The sequence below is a fragment of the Physeter macrocephalus genome, unplaced genomic scaffold (assembly GCF_002837175.3).
Source record: "Physeter macrocephalus isolate SW-GA unplaced genomic scaffold, ASM283717v5 random_1098, whole genome shotgun sequence".
NCBI classification, from domain to species: Eukaryota; Metazoa; Chordata; class Mammalia; order Artiodactyla; family Physeteridae; genus Physeter; species Physeter macrocephalus.
In genome coordinates this window covers 1-15,490 of record NW_021146960.1, presented here as the reverse complement: position 1 = coordinate 15,490, position 15,490 = coordinate 1, and the positions used below count along the sequence as shown (strand labels likewise).

The 15,490-nt window shown below is 61.0% G+C and overlaps 1 protein-coding gene across 1 annotated transcript; it reads right to left on the bottom strand.

The window, feature by feature from the left end:
* Positions 1-2,231: 2,231 nt before the first annotated feature.
* SLC4A3 (solute carrier family 4 member 3) lies at positions 2,232-15,363 on the bottom strand. The gene is made up of 21 exons (XM_055083619.1): positions 15,201-15,363; positions 14,317-14,594; positions 14,031-14,146; positions 13,423-13,622; positions 11,491-11,633; positions 11,161-11,341; positions 10,553-10,688; positions 9,877-10,060; positions 9,353-9,452; positions 8,723-8,907; positions 7,822-8,047; positions 7,395-7,613; positions 6,931-7,079; positions 6,552-6,746; positions 5,885-6,103; positions 5,466-5,555; positions 4,775-4,941; positions 4,060-4,313; positions 3,568-3,737; positions 3,239-3,412; positions 2,232-2,588 (listed from the first exon to the last, which is right to left on the bottom strand). Exons 1-21 carry the CDS (start codon positions 15,325-15,327, stop codon positions 2,511-2,513), a joined length of 3,591 nt encoding a protein of 1,196 aa, XP_054939594.1. The 5' UTR covers positions 15,328-15,363; the 3' UTR covers positions 2,232-2,510.
* Between the last annotated feature and the right edge of the window lie 127 nt (positions 15,364-15,490).

Sequence of the window (15,490 nt, the reverse complement as noted above, 5' to 3'; positions counted from 1 at the left end):
GCTCCCCTCCACATCTGGAAGAAGGCAGCCTCAGTCAAGCTGCAGCCCCCCAGGAAGATAAGGTTGAAGGGTCAGTGAAGAGAAAGTCAGAGAAAACACCAAGGCTTCAGGACAAACTCTGAATATCCCCAAATGTGATGATCTCTGAAAGGCCAGGCCAGTTGTCTTCCGGCGGGTTTGCCACTGTCCCATCACCCCTGTCTTTCCCTGGCCCCCACTGTCATTCTGTCCTCTGCCATCCTTCAAGGGACCCATCCCTGGCAAAAGTTTGGGTTGCTCAGCCCCCTAAGTGCTCTCAGAGCCTCCACAGGCCTCCACCCTGGGTGAGAAAGAATCGCCCCTAACCAGGCCCAGCCCAGCGCGTGTGTTGGTCAACTACAGCCTTGTACTTCACTAAACTGCAGTTGCCTTCCCTTGGGGGGCGGGGCCGGGGGAGGGTGGTTTAAAGGCCTTGGTCTTTAAGACTCCAAGCTCTTAGGGCTTATTCATGTCCTTTCCCATTTGGGGGGCGGAGGGGGCATGTTGATAGCCCGAGGTTATGTCTGGCTCGATCTTTCACTGAAATTTGTTCACCTATTGTTCTAACTGGGGCCTCAGGGCCCAGTCATACTGGAGGCCGCCCTGACCCACTAGCCAAGACCAAGACTCATTCGGTTTCAAAAGCCCCCGCCCTCTTGTTTCTCATTTTCCAGCTGAGCAACACCCATACTTCTCAGCTATTCGCCAAGCAGAGATGACTGACACAACCTGTGTCCAATGAAGAGCCGAGTCTCCAGGGATCAGGTCACTACTTTCTCTCAGGGGCTCTGGAAGAAGCAGGTTCTTTCCCGTGGGGGTCTCAGCATCCCACAGACCCAACAGGGAAGTCCGCCCACACCAAGGCCCCGATGGGGGGACCAGGCAACCTGATTTAGGGCTCAGAAAAGGAACAGAGTCCTGCGTGCAAAGCTTCTCAGCCAAGCCTATCTACACGTGTGGCCCCTGCCACCTCTGCGTTTGGAATCTGCTCTGCACACGTCTGTGTTCTAGTTTTTTGTGTTTGACCTTCACTTTGCTCCTTGGCGAAGTTCCTCTGAAATTCCACCTGGCCTTGGCCAATCTAAGGGAAAAGGAATCTTGCCTTCAGGTAGGCCAGGAGAATCAGTCAGAGGCCAGATGAGAGACCGAAGCGGCCGACTGGACTGAAATACTTAAATCTGAATGACAATCCAGGGCAGCTGGAGGGGCACCTCTCTTCCTTATGAACAAAACAAATAGCCTCACAGCAATCTGTCCCTTCTTTCTTGACCAACTTCAGGGCTCTAGCTGTTGGCCTGAACACCTGGGAGGAAACTGGGGAAAGGTAAGGAAGAACTTGGGCCACCTCCAGAGTAAATGGGTAACGTAGGGTTGAGGCATCCTGGCTCTGGATGCTCAGAGCTGCCCAGGGCTTTGTAAGTCCATGGAACCTCTCTGCCCCACCCCCTTGCCTCCCAATGAGGAACTAAATGTGCTTGAATGGGATCTTTGATCATAGCGGGTCCACCAGGTGGCAGTGTTACCCGGGCCCAGTCCAGACAGAGCCTGCAGTGAGAGAGCGGCCACCAGAGGGCAACACAGGGACAGCCGCTCAACCACGCAGCTGGTTGCCTAGCAACTGTGACGAACCGGGCTCCCAGTTTGCACCCTCTTCAAGGCCTCCCAGGTTATTTCTGGCGTAACAAAGACTGTTGCACGCAAGGAGTGGCCTCAGGAATCCCAGAACTGCCTCTCTTTTAAGCCTGGAGACTCTAAAATGGTCCAGGGACCCCAGAGCCAGCACCACCCTGGCGTCTAGGGGATTGGGCAGCTCCTGTCCCTGCTCTTTGGACTGCCAAGGATCAGGAAAAGAAAATAAACATTTTCCATTCCCCTCTGTAGCCCCACAGCCATTGGGACGCTCTGATTTCCCTAGTGGCTAAAGCAGAGCAACCTCCTCCCTCTCCCGTCCCCCAACCTCCCCCTTCTAAGCAGGGGCTGGATCAACAGCATGTGACCTTGAGCCAGACCTTGAGCCTCCAGCTCCTCAACTGTACTTAAGTGGGGGGGGGGGGGTCGAGGGGGTGCTGATAAGATCCAGCTCTGACCTTCTGTGGTCTTGATTCTCTCCCTTTCCCCCAAGAATTCTGTCCTTGCCTCAAAACTCTCCCTGATTTTGACGACCCTGAAAATAGAATTCTTCCAATTCCAGATGGATAAGTATGACCCGAGAAACCAGAGATGGAACCAAGAAAGTGAGGCAGACACAAGACAAGGAGTGTGGTTATAATGAGCTCAAAGCCTGTGCCGGTCTGGTCTGTGCAAGGGCCTGGGTGAGACGAGGTCAGTGCCCCGGGCAGAGTCAGGGGGCCACTCTAGCCGTGGCATCAGTAGTGGTTCCAGGCACGTCTCTGGGTCACGAGGAGCCCGCTGGCCCTGGGGCTGGGCTCTGACTGGGGCCTGGTGTCAATCACCAAGGTGTCGGGGTCCCCGAGGGGCTCCACGGTGGAGGATCACACGGGCATGTGCAGCTCGTTGTACTCGTCCTGGCCGTCCTCATCAAAGTTTGGTTCAGCGTCTTCGGAGTCCAGCTGCAAAAGGGAGCGGGGGGCTGGGAGAGGCAGGGCAGCGGACTCACCGCCTCCCGCTCCCCAGCTCCTCCTTGGGCCGGCAGCCCTCACGGCCCCTAGACCTTTCCAAGCCTCACTATCTACAGGGACTGTGGCCCCAGGTTGAAGCACTTCCCTCTGGCCAAAACCTTCAGGTCACCCCCGCAGCGATACCTCCTAATAATAATAATGATGATGATAGCAGCTACCACACAGAAGTACTTTCCTGGGGCTCTGAGCTCCTGCGGTACCTTTGTATACCATGCGTGGGCGGAGGATTTTCAAAGAGATGTCCCTTCCTCTAGCTGACAAAAACAGGGCTCAGAATGGATTTCAGCACCACCGCACGCCCGCTCATCCCTCAGCTGTGTGCTTTTGTTCAGGACACAACCTGCACAGCTGTCTACAGCAGCCCTGTGCGTCTTTCACACCAAACCACCGTTCTCATTGCTTTACCTGGATTTGTGTTTAATCCTCACCACGATCCTATAAGGGAGAATCTATTGGTAGCCCCGTCATACAGATGAAAATGAGATTTCAGAACATTAGGTAATTTGTCTGTGGTCACACAACAGCAGAGACTGGCACCCAGGGCCCGAGCCCCTGAGACTGCCCCAAGCACCTTCCCTTACCGCCTGTAGCTCCCTGTCCTGGAAGAGCCGGGGCAGGAGGCAACGCCTCAGGGGCACCGTAAGCAGCAGCAGGAAGGGAAAGGCGAGCGAGGCCGCCGTGGACTTGACCACCCAGAGCAGCGCGATGCAGCCCAGCTGGATGCACGTAAACAGGTGCATCCGCCAGGTCTTCACCTGGGAAACAGGCGTCAGGTCTCACCACGTCTTTGGGAACTCGGGTCCCCAGGTCCCAACTTATCCTTCAGAGTCCATCTCCAGCCCAGGGATCCCTCGCCCCCCCCCCACTCCCCATCACCCCGTCGCCCCACCTCTGTGCCTCCTGGCCCTACCTTGGTCACATAGGGCTGTTCAGGATGGTGTTTTGCTGGCATGAGTATCAGCAACAGACGCTGGGACAGCTGGATGCCAGACAGCGACGTGACCCCCATGTACAGGAAAATCCCAAAGAGCACAGCCAGTGGGATCCGGCGCAGCACAGCCCCCATGACGATGGACAGGCCTGGAGGAGGTGACACACACCCACATGACCCCTCAGGCAGCCCCCGTGAGGATGCAAGGGCCTGGTGGGGAGGGGATGAGCCGGGCCTCATCACTGTGACCAAGAGAAGATGCAACAGGATAGAGAACCAAGAAAGGGCTCAAGCAAAAAGGCACATGGAGTGTCAAGAAGCAGGTCTGGGGGTCAGAGCAGGGGCTGGTCCTGATGCGTTTGGAAACTCAGAAGGGATCTGGGTCAAGCCTGGGATGGAGAAAGGATTTAAGGTCCAGGAACACAAGTCTGTGGGGTGGGGACCAGGGCCGGGCAAGGTGGGCGCTCTCACCCACGAGGCTGGCAATGAGCACTCCAGTGACCCGCTGCTCCCGCACCTCCTGGATCTGGGGCTTGTCGCCGGGAGCAATGGCAGTGCGCATAACGGTCAGCGCATTCACGTGGGTGACCGAGCGGACGGTGGCGGCCGTGAGCCAGGGCAACCCAAACAAGCCACAGAGCCCACCCAGGGAGCCGATGAGAAGCAGGTCCAGGTGGAAGCCGGAGCCTTTGAGCAGCCTCCGCGCCTTCTGGCTGACAATGAGCCTGCGGGGAGAGGATGGGAAGTGGGGGTGAGTGGGGGGGGGTGGCCAGCGACAGGGCCAGGCACACACAGCAGGGACGGTGTAGAGGGGGAAGGACATGCAGAGCAGAAGTCTCCCAGGACCTGCCAGCTTCCTCTTTCAAGTCCTCAAATTGAAGTTCTCATATTTAAGCAAATCTGAGGCAAATTCCCATACTGTGGATATTTAAAACCCCACAAAAGCCAGATGCCAGCTCTCACCAGGTCATTGTGGTTTAACCAAAATGAGATACATGTGAGCATCACTGGCTGAGAGAAAATGCTGCCAGGGTTTTCTGAGGACTGTCAAGTGCCACCCTGCAAGTGGTGGTGGTAACAGACAGATATCATGGCAAAGCACCAAGGGGAAACCATGCCCCAGGCCCACGGACACCCTCCGGCCGCCAATGCCCCGGCCCCCCGCTCCTCCCCCCAGCCCTCTCACGCAGTGATCTGTGTCTCCATGAAGATCAGGATGAGGACCAGGAGGGCCGGCACGGCGGCTGCCACCATCATCCAGGGCGGGAAAGGGCGGGCGCTACCCAGGGGTGGGATGAACCACGTGCGCTTATGGGGGGAGGTCACCGAGAGCCCCGTGGGCACCGTCAGCTTCTGCATGACCAGAAGGAAGACCGGGTTCGGGGCCGCTAGCAACTCCACGTAGCAGCTGCCCCCACCCAGCTCTGCGTCCCCAGTACCAGGGCTCCAGGGAATGTGGGTGTGAACAGGTTTGGGGAAAATCAGTTTTGTATCCTCCTAAGCCACTGTTCCTCCAAGGGGTCTGGCAGCGAATGAGGAAATGATACACCTTCTCCCTGAGCCCCGGAGCTGCCAGGAGACCTGCTGCGGGGGCACCTGTCTTTCTGCCCCCAGTCCCACACCTGCTCCTCCAGGAGTCCTGACTAAGGGTCACACAGAGCCCCAGACCCCCCGGCCGGCCTCCTCAGCTGGACCACACAGCTGCTTCTGAAACCCCCAGCCTACCCACCCCTGTGCAGCCCCAGCACGTAGCCATTCCACTAGGAAAGCTGGGTTCCAGCCCTGACTGGCTGCTGGGGCAATGGGGACGTTATGGCCTGCCTCTCAAGGCCCCGGGGGTGAGAACCAGCTGCCAGAGGGGGTCAGGACTCACTCACCTGTGTGTAGGTGTCTGTAATGGAGTAATCCACCAGGACCATCAGCAGAATGGAGATGGGGATGCCGAAGTCCCCGATGATACGGCGAGCCTTGAGAGGGGCCAGTGAGGGGAAGGGAGCAAAAAGGTGGATGGAGGGGAGGGTCAGGAGACTAACGTGGGGCCTGAGCAGGAGCCAGAAGTCCCCTGACCTGTCCCTTTAAACCCCCCAGGTGCCAGCCCAGCCCAGGAGGGCATTCCTCTCCTGATGACACTTCTCTGAGGCTTCAGACAGGGGCAGAGGCTGCACACACTTGGTTGAGGTCTCCCATGACCGGGAGAAGGGGACAGCCCCTCTCTCGAGCAGAGCCTGGCAGCGACAGCAGGAACTGAGGGACACCCACAGGGGGTCCACAGGCCCCACTCCCGCCGGCCACGCACCTTGCCACCCAGGAAGCGGCTGTTTCTGAACTTGCGCAGGAAGAAGGCAATGAGGAAGGTCCCGAGCATGAGGATGAGGGACAGCAGAGCCGTGTTGGGTTGGTTCCTGGGGCCCGGAGGCCCCTCGGTGGGGGGCAGGGCACTCCCATTCAGGTCCAGCTCAGCTGCCAGGGCTCCCTCAGGGGGGTAGAATGGCAGCAGTGGGTGCTCCGTGAACACCTGTGTGGGTTACAGGGTTGCCCTAGTGCTCACCGGGGCAGGTGCCTGATTTCATAGCATCAGTACAGCTGTGAGGGAGAGGGCTGGCCCCTCCCACACCTGACCGGGCAACATAACACAGGACATCCAGCTCCATCTCACACACAGACGCCCTTCCTCTTCATACAGTGACCCGAGGCCCCCAGACCCGTAGCCCTGACAACGCCCCCTTTCCGTCCCATACCTGTTCAGGTGAATCCTGGACTTCAAACCTCTGGGTTTGACTCCCTGCCCTTCAGCTCAGACCTAGCCCTAGGGCGTCCTCAAGCCCCATGCCCACACCCTACAGAGCCCTCCTCCTTGTCCCTCCACCCCCAGTGCTCCACACCCTCACCCCAGGCTCTCCTTCCCAGGGGGCTGCCCAGCCCCCATCTACACCCACCCCCCCAAGACCCCTCAGGGCCTCCACCTTGTAGAGCTTGTGGAAGGTCTCATAGATGAAAATGAGCGAGATGAGGAAGGCGAAGATCTCCTGGGTGAAAGGTGAGATGTAGCGGACCAGGAAGCTGCCTTCCGCGGCCACCAGGGCAAGGACAAAGACCACCAGCCAGAGGCCGACCCACACCCGGCCTGTGAGGTACTCCAGGCCCTGGGCTCGGCAGAACTAGAGGTCGGGAGAGAGAGGTGGTCACCCACAGCCATCTGACCTGGCCCTCAGGGCCCCCACAGGACGGGCAGGAGGTGAACCCCGAGGGAGAGGAGGGGGAAAGAGCGCAGGGGCCCATCACCTGGGCCGGGGGCACAGGGTGGAGCAGGTGACCCCTGGGGAGGGGCGGGGTGGCTGTCACCTTGAAGAAGGCTTCTTCGAAGACGAGCAGTGGCCCCGAGAAGCCGACCACGAGCAGCGGCTGGGCCCCCAGCAGAGAGAAGAGGACACCCAGCACAGCCGTGGACACGATCAGCTCAGACACACCCATCAGTCCTTCTGTCTTCTCCCCTGGGGAGGGCAAGGGTCAGTGGGATGGCCCTGGCCTGGCTCCTTCTACCTGGCCCCTCTTTCTTGTCTAGTTTCCCCTAAGCTGGAGACCCAAGAAAAATGGAGCAGCCCCCCAGGGTGGTAGATAGGGACCCTCAGCACTCTCAGCCCTCCTGCCTCTCACCACCAGCCCCCCAGGGCAATCACCGGATCCCCCACCCCTTGCACCCACTCGCTCTCACTTTATCGTCATCCCAGAAGTGACCACTGGGACACCCTGACCCAGCAACCCTGCAGATGACAGTGAGTCCCCTCACCTCTCCTCCCGCCCCTCACCTAGCAGCCCCCCGAAGGTGATGGCGGGACTGAGGGCAGCGAAGTAGATGAAGAGCACGGCAGCCACGCACTGGGAGTGCAGGGCGTCCCGCAGGTCGCTGGGGTAGTGCGGGTACCGGCGCTTCACGTCCCGGACAAGCCCCCCAAACACCGAGCCGGTGCGCAGCAGGGGGTCATCGTCAGGGGGCGCCTCGGAGCCCCCTAACTCCATCGCCAGCTCTGGGGGAACAAGAGGCTGCTGGAACCTCGTGCTTGGAGCAGGCCCTGGGCCCAATCCTTCCCAGCCTGGGACGCAGTGCAGAGACCTGGGTCAGGGATTGGAAGCTGAGGTGCAGGGCTCAAGAGTCGGGATGGGGCTGGGGTCAGAGCCTTGGGAGCCGAGGAGGGGGCATGTGTTCAGGGGGCTCCGGGCCCCAAAGGGTCTGACCTTTCCCAGGGGCCACGTAGCCGCCCTGGGTGGTCATCTCAACTTTGGTCTGCTCCCGCTCCCGCCGCTTCCTCAGCAGCTCGCGCTGGAAGGCAGCCACGGAGCGCAGCAGGTCTCGGCCCTCCACCTCGGACGGGGGGATCACGATGCTGCCATCCAGGAACTCGCTGATGGCGCTCAGGAGGTCCTGCCGGTCGTCTGCCTGATAGGCAGCATCGTGGAACAGCTGGAGGCAGGAAAGCCAGGGGCTGAGCCCACAGCCCAGGGAGGCCCTGGGAGTGGGGGGCTTCGGGGAGGAGGTGTTGGGCCATCAGAGAGCCAGAGGCAAGGTGGACGTTCAGCCACGTACACAGGTCCAGTCCACTTGTCAAAACTCTGACTCATGTCCCTGCTGGCCGGCAGGCAGCCACAGCCCTGAACACCTCCCAAACCCCCACGAGTGCCCACGCTCTTCCCCTGGGAGCCTCCAGACTTTTCCACAATGCAACAACTGAAGGGATGACGCCTGGCATAGCGTTACCAATCCAATCTCCATCCTCACTGGAGAGTGCCCATATCCTGCTGGTTGGGAAATATTTCGAACATCACCCCTGGCTAGAGGACCCTCCTGTCCAAGCCCAGCTTCCCTTTCAAGTCTCATGTCACCTCCAAAGCTTCAGCGACTGGGCTTCTTCGTTCCTGCATCCACCTCCCTGTCCCCTCCCATAGCCCCAGCCCAAGGCTCCCTTTTCCCTCTCAGCTCACCCCTCCCTCCACCACTCTAGAGCGCTGCCTCCACCCCGAAGGGCCACTGGCACCCCTGTACCCATGGATACCACTGGGGGCAGCGAGAGGGACAGAGAACAAGCAGGGTTCAGGGGAACAGGCCTAGAACGCCCAGCCTGGGGGCTGCTGGACCCACCTTGTCAGACATGAGGGTGGCAATGGAGCGCCCAAGCTCGTGATAGTCAGTGCTGGTGTGGCCGGGCCCCAGCATCACGAAGAGAAAGCGAACCGGCACGGGGACCTCAAGCACAGACTCCAAGAGTACAGCTTCGTTCAGGCGCACAAAGGCCGCCGCTGGCTGCTCCAAGAAAGGCACACAGCCTGGGGGGACAGTAAGGCACAGGGTGCTCGGCAAAGGGGAGCAGTCAAGGCAGGCCCTGGGGGGATATCTGGGGCCATCATGTACGGTTGAGCAGGTTGTGCACTGCACAAAGAAACCCCAATCTAAAGAAGCCCTATTTGTTTATATGTCTATACATTTATTACAATTTACCAGCAGATGGAAATCAAGGGTATTGAGGAAGGGGTGCTTTTTTCTAATTCTCACAACGGTGTTATATGGACTAGAAGCAATCCAAGATAGCAGAAAACTGGATGGGAAGCAGGCAGAGGATTAGGGAAGATGGGTTGAGAGGAAGACCAGGGGCAAGGTGGGGGCCTGGATGGGGGTGTGAGGCAGCCTGCAGGCCAGAGGTCAAGACAAGCAGACCATGGTGGAGGCATCCACGCCCTGTAGCCCATGCCGCCAAGGCCCAGCCCTCCTTACCCACGAGCACAACAGTAGCCTCAGCATCTTCAGGGATCTTCTCCAGCAGCTTCAGGCTTTTCCCCCGGTGACCATCTCCCCCAGGCATGTGGAGGGGCTTCTGAGGACGCAGAACTGGAATAGGGCTGGGACCCAGACCGGAGGCCATGGCAGGCCCTCCCATCCCTTGTTCCAGGCCTGGACTCTGCCCACCAACCCCTGGATCTGGGCCCTGCTTTCTCCCTCCCCAGCCAGGGTAGAGACTATTGGTGAAGTGCCCCACAGCAGGATCTGGACCCCTCCTCCAAGCCCCCTCCTACATCTCTTACCTTGTTTAAATGGCTCCCCTGGGTCTGCCCCGTCATCCCATTTAAAATTTCTGTTTCTCCAGGGCAGGGGTCCCTCCTGAATGTAGGTCCCCCACATCCCTAGTATGGTGCCCAGCATCCAACCTTCCTGACCCACTCAGTGAAGCCATCCGTGGCCTCCACTGAAACTGGAAGCCCTCCTCCTCCCCCAGCCCAGGTCAGAGCAAGGCGACTGACCTCCTTGGCCTCAGGGTCATGAGGCCAGAGTGGGGCTGGCTCCCCCAGGTCATCAGCCACGGTAGGCACTGCACCATCGGGGCCATGGCTGGGGGTTGGGTGATGATTCCCTAGGACCGAGTTCACGCTGGAACTGGACGCATTTCGGGGAAAGAAGCCACTGTCCTTGTCATCATTGGGATGGCTGGGGAGAGGGCAGAGGGGGCAAGGCAGGTTAGGAAGACAGCCCCTTGGTGGACTGAGGTCATGAGGAAATGAGAAACGGAGGGTCAGGGCCTCCATCCTTTTTTCCTCAATGTAAGAAAGAACTTTCTAACAGTTGGTACTGTCCAAAGATAAAGGAGGAATGAGCTCCCCATCATTTGGGGTATTCAAGCAGAGGCTCGAGAGCCACTCAGTAGAGTCTGTGCTCCTGGAAGGCAGCTGAACCTGAAGGCACCCTCCCAGGCGCCCCACCCTGGCACCTGTGTTTCAGCAGCAGGGTGCGAAGGACACTGGCCCTGTCCTCCGGCCGGATCTGGTCAGACACAATCATGGTTTCCACCACGAGGTGTGCAATGCCTGGCAGAGTGGTCTGCTCCAGGTCCAGAAGGGCAGCTCCTGGGGGCACAGTCAGGGGAGGGAGCACGGTCCCGTCAGGTAGAAAAAAACCACCCCCCTGCGGTTTCCCTGGCACCTGTGTTTCAGCAGCAGGGTGCGAAGGACACTGGCCCTGTCCTCCGGCCGGATCTGGTCAGACACAATCATGGTTTCCACCACGAGGTGTGCAATGCCTGGCAGAGTGGTCTGCTCCAGGTCCAGAAGGGCAGCTCCTGGGGGCACAGTCAGGGGAGGGAGCACGGTCCCGTCAGGTAGAAAAAAACCACCCCCCTGCTCCCCAAGGGCAGGCAGACATGCTGGGTAAGCCAAGCACCTGATGTGCCCAGGTGCATACACAGCTCCATGTGGCCACAGCCCAGCCCAAGAGGGATGCAAAAAGAGAGCACGGGGTGAGGGCACAGCCCCTCCTTGCCCAGAGAGGGGGCCATCTGTTGATTTACTGCACGTGGACAGATACCTACTATGCCCCAGGTACAGTGCCAGGTACCTGGGCACATCCCCACCCCTCAGAGCTTATGGCTGTGCAGGAAGCTGGACCCCATGACCCCAGAGTGGCAGCCAGACCTCGCCTGGCCCCAGGGCTCCAGGGAGCAGTCCCTGGAGCTGGGCAGCCCAGCACAGGCCGAGCTCTGTGGTTTGTGAAGAGGGCCTGCGGCTCTAGGGCCAGGCCTGCAGGGCCCCTACCGTGGGCGATGGTCCTCCTGAGCTCCAGCAGGCTGCGGAAGGAGAGCGAGGCCACATGCGGCTTCCCCCAGCGCTCCGTCTCTTCCTCCACGTCCTCCTCAAACTTGATCCAGCGAGCCGTCTCCCGCCAGTGGGGCTCCTGGCTGCGGTCCAGCATCAGCTCATTCAGTTCCACAAACACCTGCGGTGGGCGCCAAGGGTGAAGGCCTGGGGGCCGCCAGGTGGGACCGGCTGTCCTGGGGACATGGCGACGGGCCAGGCAGGGAGGGAGGGAGAAGGGGCGAGGAGAGGCGGGAAGAATCCAAAGGCCCACTTCCTCGGGGACGGTACCTCATGAGGCCTCCGGTCCAGCAGCTGCTTCTTCTTCCTGCGCAGGGGGGCCAGGCCACTGGGGCTGCCCCTCCCGCCCTGCGTCCGAGACGGCTTCTTTACCAGGTGCCGGCGCACGCCAGGGTTGTCCTCCAGCCGGTGACCTGCGGAGAAGATGGGCTTGGCGGTCCCAGGGGTCCAGCTCAGGGCCTCGGGGTCACTGCCAGCCCCTCCAGCTCTGCCCAGCCATTCTACTCGGGGGGCGCGCCACAGTCACCCAGGGACCATGCCGATAAAACCATATCGTCCAGATGGGCCATTTCATACATAAGGAGACTGAGGCCCAGAGAGGGGAAAGGACTAGTCCAAAGTCACACGGGGACACTGGCTAAGCCACAGTAAAAAGGCAGACCCCCAACTCAGTCCATAGCCCCGGTCGTGGCCACTGCCTCTTACTCGGCAGTGCCAGGACCCACGATAAGTCGCCAGGCCCCGCGCCCTCAGCACCTTCCCTGTGCCCCTAGGCACCCATGTGTACTCCCCCACGGGTACGCATCCAGACGGACTCAGGCAGAGCTTCTCTCCCTTCCTCCCCATCTGCCCCTTCCAGGCCCGCAGCTGGGGGAGGGCCAGCAGCCCAGTTACTCACAAGCCGGTCCGCCCACCATGGGGCTCAGCTGGCCCCTGATGGATTCCCACAGGTCATAGTCCTCGAGGTCCAGCACAAACATCTCTAAGTCCTCTGAGGCCAGCGAGTCTCGAGGGCTGGGAGCTGGAGCCCTCTGAGGGCCCTGACCCTCAGCGTCCCCGGGCCCAGGGCTCAGTGCCCCATTGGGCTCTGTGACCTCCTCCAGCGGGCTCATCATTCCCCAGATGGCCAAGGCCTCAGCCCCTGCTCCTTCCTAGAGCCCCGGCTCTCCTGAGAGGTAGGAGCCTGGACAGCAGTGGTCTTGATCCAATCAGAGCTTGAAAGTGGCCGGGCCTCCTGACCCCGACTCCCCAGGTCCCCAAGCCTGCTCCCTGCTGCTTCCAGCCCACACCCTAGGTCTGTAAACACGCCTTCCCCCTGACCACCCCCCCCCCGCCATCCCACCGCCACCGCCGCCGCTGCTGCTGCTGCCATCTTGATCCAATCAGAGCTTGAAAGTGGCCGGGCCTCCTGACCCCGACTCCCCAGGTCCCCAAGCCTGCTCCCTGCTGCTTCCAGCCCACACCCTAGGTCTGTAAACACGCCTTCCCCCTGACCACCCCCACCCCCCGCCATCCCACCGCCACCGCCGCCGCTGCTGCTGCTGCCATCGGATTGTTCCTGTCCCTGTCCTCAGGCCCTGGCAACTTTCCATGACGTACTGCGCTCAGAGCCCTCCCCCCTCCCACCCCCCACCCCCCCCACACACACTGTGGTTCCAAGGGGGAGGAGGGCGGGGTCGGTGATGCCCCTGGCTGGGCACAGAGCCCCATGGGTGCGGACAGGTGGCACAGAAACCAGGGCACTGATAAGACGGAAGGAATGTGCCGAGATCACGGCCAGGCCCGGCCGAGGGTGGTGTGATGGGAGTAGGAGGCTCCTGCCACAGGGAGAGGCAGGGCCTGGCGGAGTGGCTGGGACTCAGGGTCCTGGTTCGAAGCGGGTAAAAAGAGTTTGCCCCGAGAAGAGGAGCCTCGGGGGAGGGGGGTACAATGATGTCTCCAAACGTCATGTGGGAGAAGGGCTGCCTTATTCCGGGGGTGACTCAGAGGACACAAGCAGGACAGAAGGGCAAAGGCATCGTGAGGGGAAACTCAGCTCTGGCACCCGAGGCATGGCTTGGTGAGGTAGTGAGTTCCCCATCACTGACCACATTCCAGCAGACAGGGATACCGCAGAGGAGCTCAGCCCTGGGTGGGGGAGAACACAGAGCCTCTCCAAGGTCCCTCACAGGCTGGGCAGCCCTGAAAGTGGGTGTCACTCACTCTTCATGTCGTCCAGGTCCGCGGAGCCCAGCATCTGGGCCTCCGCCTCATCAGTGGGCACCTGCTGCTCCGGGCCCCCCGGGCTGCCCAGGGCGCTGCCTGGGCATAGCCGTTCCCGCAGGTCATAGCTGGCTGACGGGCTCCGTGGCCGGCTCTTCTCTCCGGCGACTCGGGAGACCCGGGCCCGGGGACTAGGGGAGCTGCGGAGGCAACATGGCAGCCTTGAAATCGGCTGGGACCCTCGGTGGAGGTGGGCCAGGTGAGGGGGTTCCTCTGCCCTCCCCCAGCTTGGGGCGGGGCCTGGAGAGGCCCCCTGGGGACTACACACAGGCTCCTCCTGGGCAGAGAGAAAAGTTTACCTCCATCTTCCTGCCCCCGTCGCACTGGTCCCCAGTTCCTCTTTGTCCCCATCCTCCTCTTCACCCAGACACCCTCGCTCTCCTGGAGGACTCTCCCTGCCGGCCCTCTGGTTCTCTCCTCCTTGTCAATCATGCAGAGAAGGGGCACGCCCTCCCCGGCGCCTCCTCCCCGCCTCCTTTCCTCCTAGCTTCTTCACGGGGGTCAGAAGGAGCCTGGGACCTGCTCTGGGCTGGGCTGGAGGCCAGTACCTGACCGAGTGCTGGGGGCTCTTGTCGGAGCGCGGGCCCACCGGGGGCAGGGGCTTGGTGAAGGCGGCCCTCCCCGAGAGGCCGGGACTGTCGTCCTCGTCACTTCCAATGGAGAACTGTGGATAAACCCCGTGTACCCTGGGTCCCTGCCCTGACTCAGGCCCAATCCCCCCACTCAGCCCCGCCTCCCCCTAACCCTGCCGGGCCTCCCCTCACCGCCCCCCCCTCCGCCCCGGCCTCCCCTCCTCTCCCTGAACAGCCAGCCCTCCGTGGGGACAGACCTTACCTTTGCTTTCGGTGGGGACCCTGCGGGTGGAGGTTCTACAGGTTCTGCCTCAGACTCCCCTTCCTCTTCCTCCTCCTCTTCCTCCTCCTCATCCACTCCGGCTCCCCCCTCCTCCTGGATGGGAGGGGTCCCCTCAGAGGGGGGAGCAGAGGTTCTCTCCTTCTTCCTCTTCCTCCTGGTTTGCCGGGCAGAGGTGGCGGGCAGTCGCCGCAGCTTGTGGGGTGGAGGCAGGCGCACCGAGAGCGGGTGGTGGGTGTGGTGGGATGTGTGCCGGTGAACTGGGGGTGCAGGAGAGCTGGTTGGGGCCCCCACAGCAGAAGGGGGCCCCTCACCACCCTAGGGACGCACATCTTATTCTAGCTCAAGGCCTCAAACAAGGGCACCCTAGTCCTTCCTCCGGAGTCAGGCTCCCCCCAACACCTGTATCCATAGCCTGTCATTGGAAAGGCCTGGTAGAGTCGGGGGTGGAGGGATGGAGAGGGGAGGATGTGACAGCGAGGATGCGGGGATGAGAGGACAGGACACGGCAAGGAAGGGAAAGGTGGAGTCAGCAGAGCCAAGGTGGGGAGGGGAGGTGGCAGAGACGAGAGCAGGGCCAGAGGTATGACAGAGCCTTGAGGAAGATGAAGGTCACCAAGGGAGGCCTCAGGCCCATCTCCCTACATCTCCCCTGTGTCTGGGGCTCAGCTCCCCTAGCAGGCAGACAGGTGATGGGTAAGTGAGGCAGGATGACTTAACATGGCATGGTGGCCCAGCACAGCATCCAGCACAGCATCCAGCATAAGATGACACCAGGTGACCAAGCCAGTGGTGAGCACGGTGATGGTGGCAATGAAGGTGATGGCGGTGAGGGCGGCCACACTAGGGGTCCCCAGGCTACCCACACTCAAAGTCCCGCTCGCTGTAGCTGCGGCTGGGCTTCTCGGGGTCCCAGGCCGGGGGCTTGTTGATGAGGTCCCCAAACCTGCTCACAGCCAAGGTCTTGCCCAAGTCATCATCCTCCTCCTCCATGTCTGGACTCAGAGGGGGCTCCTCCAAGGGCACCCGGACCTGCAAACCCAACAGCCTCTTCTAAGGAACCCTGACCCATGAACGCCACACACCCACCCCAACTGCAAGCCCTAGGTGGAGATGGGGGAGGCCAGCAGACTCATCTTCTACTCCCTGTGGCCAA

Coding starts and splice junctions, on each gene's coding strand:
- SLC4A3 (XM_055083619.1), bottom strand. CDS start 15,327: ATGGAGGAGGAGGATGATGACTTGGGCAAGACCTTGGCTGTGAGCAGG. Junction 11,634..13,422: donor GGACCTGGACGACATGAAGA/GTGAGTGACACC, acceptor TCTTCTCCGCAG/GTCACCGGCTGGAGGACAAC. Junction 8,048..8,722: donor CCACCCTCATGTCTGACAAG/GTGGGTCCAGCA, acceptor TCCTGCCTCCAG/CTGTTCCACGATGCTGCCTA.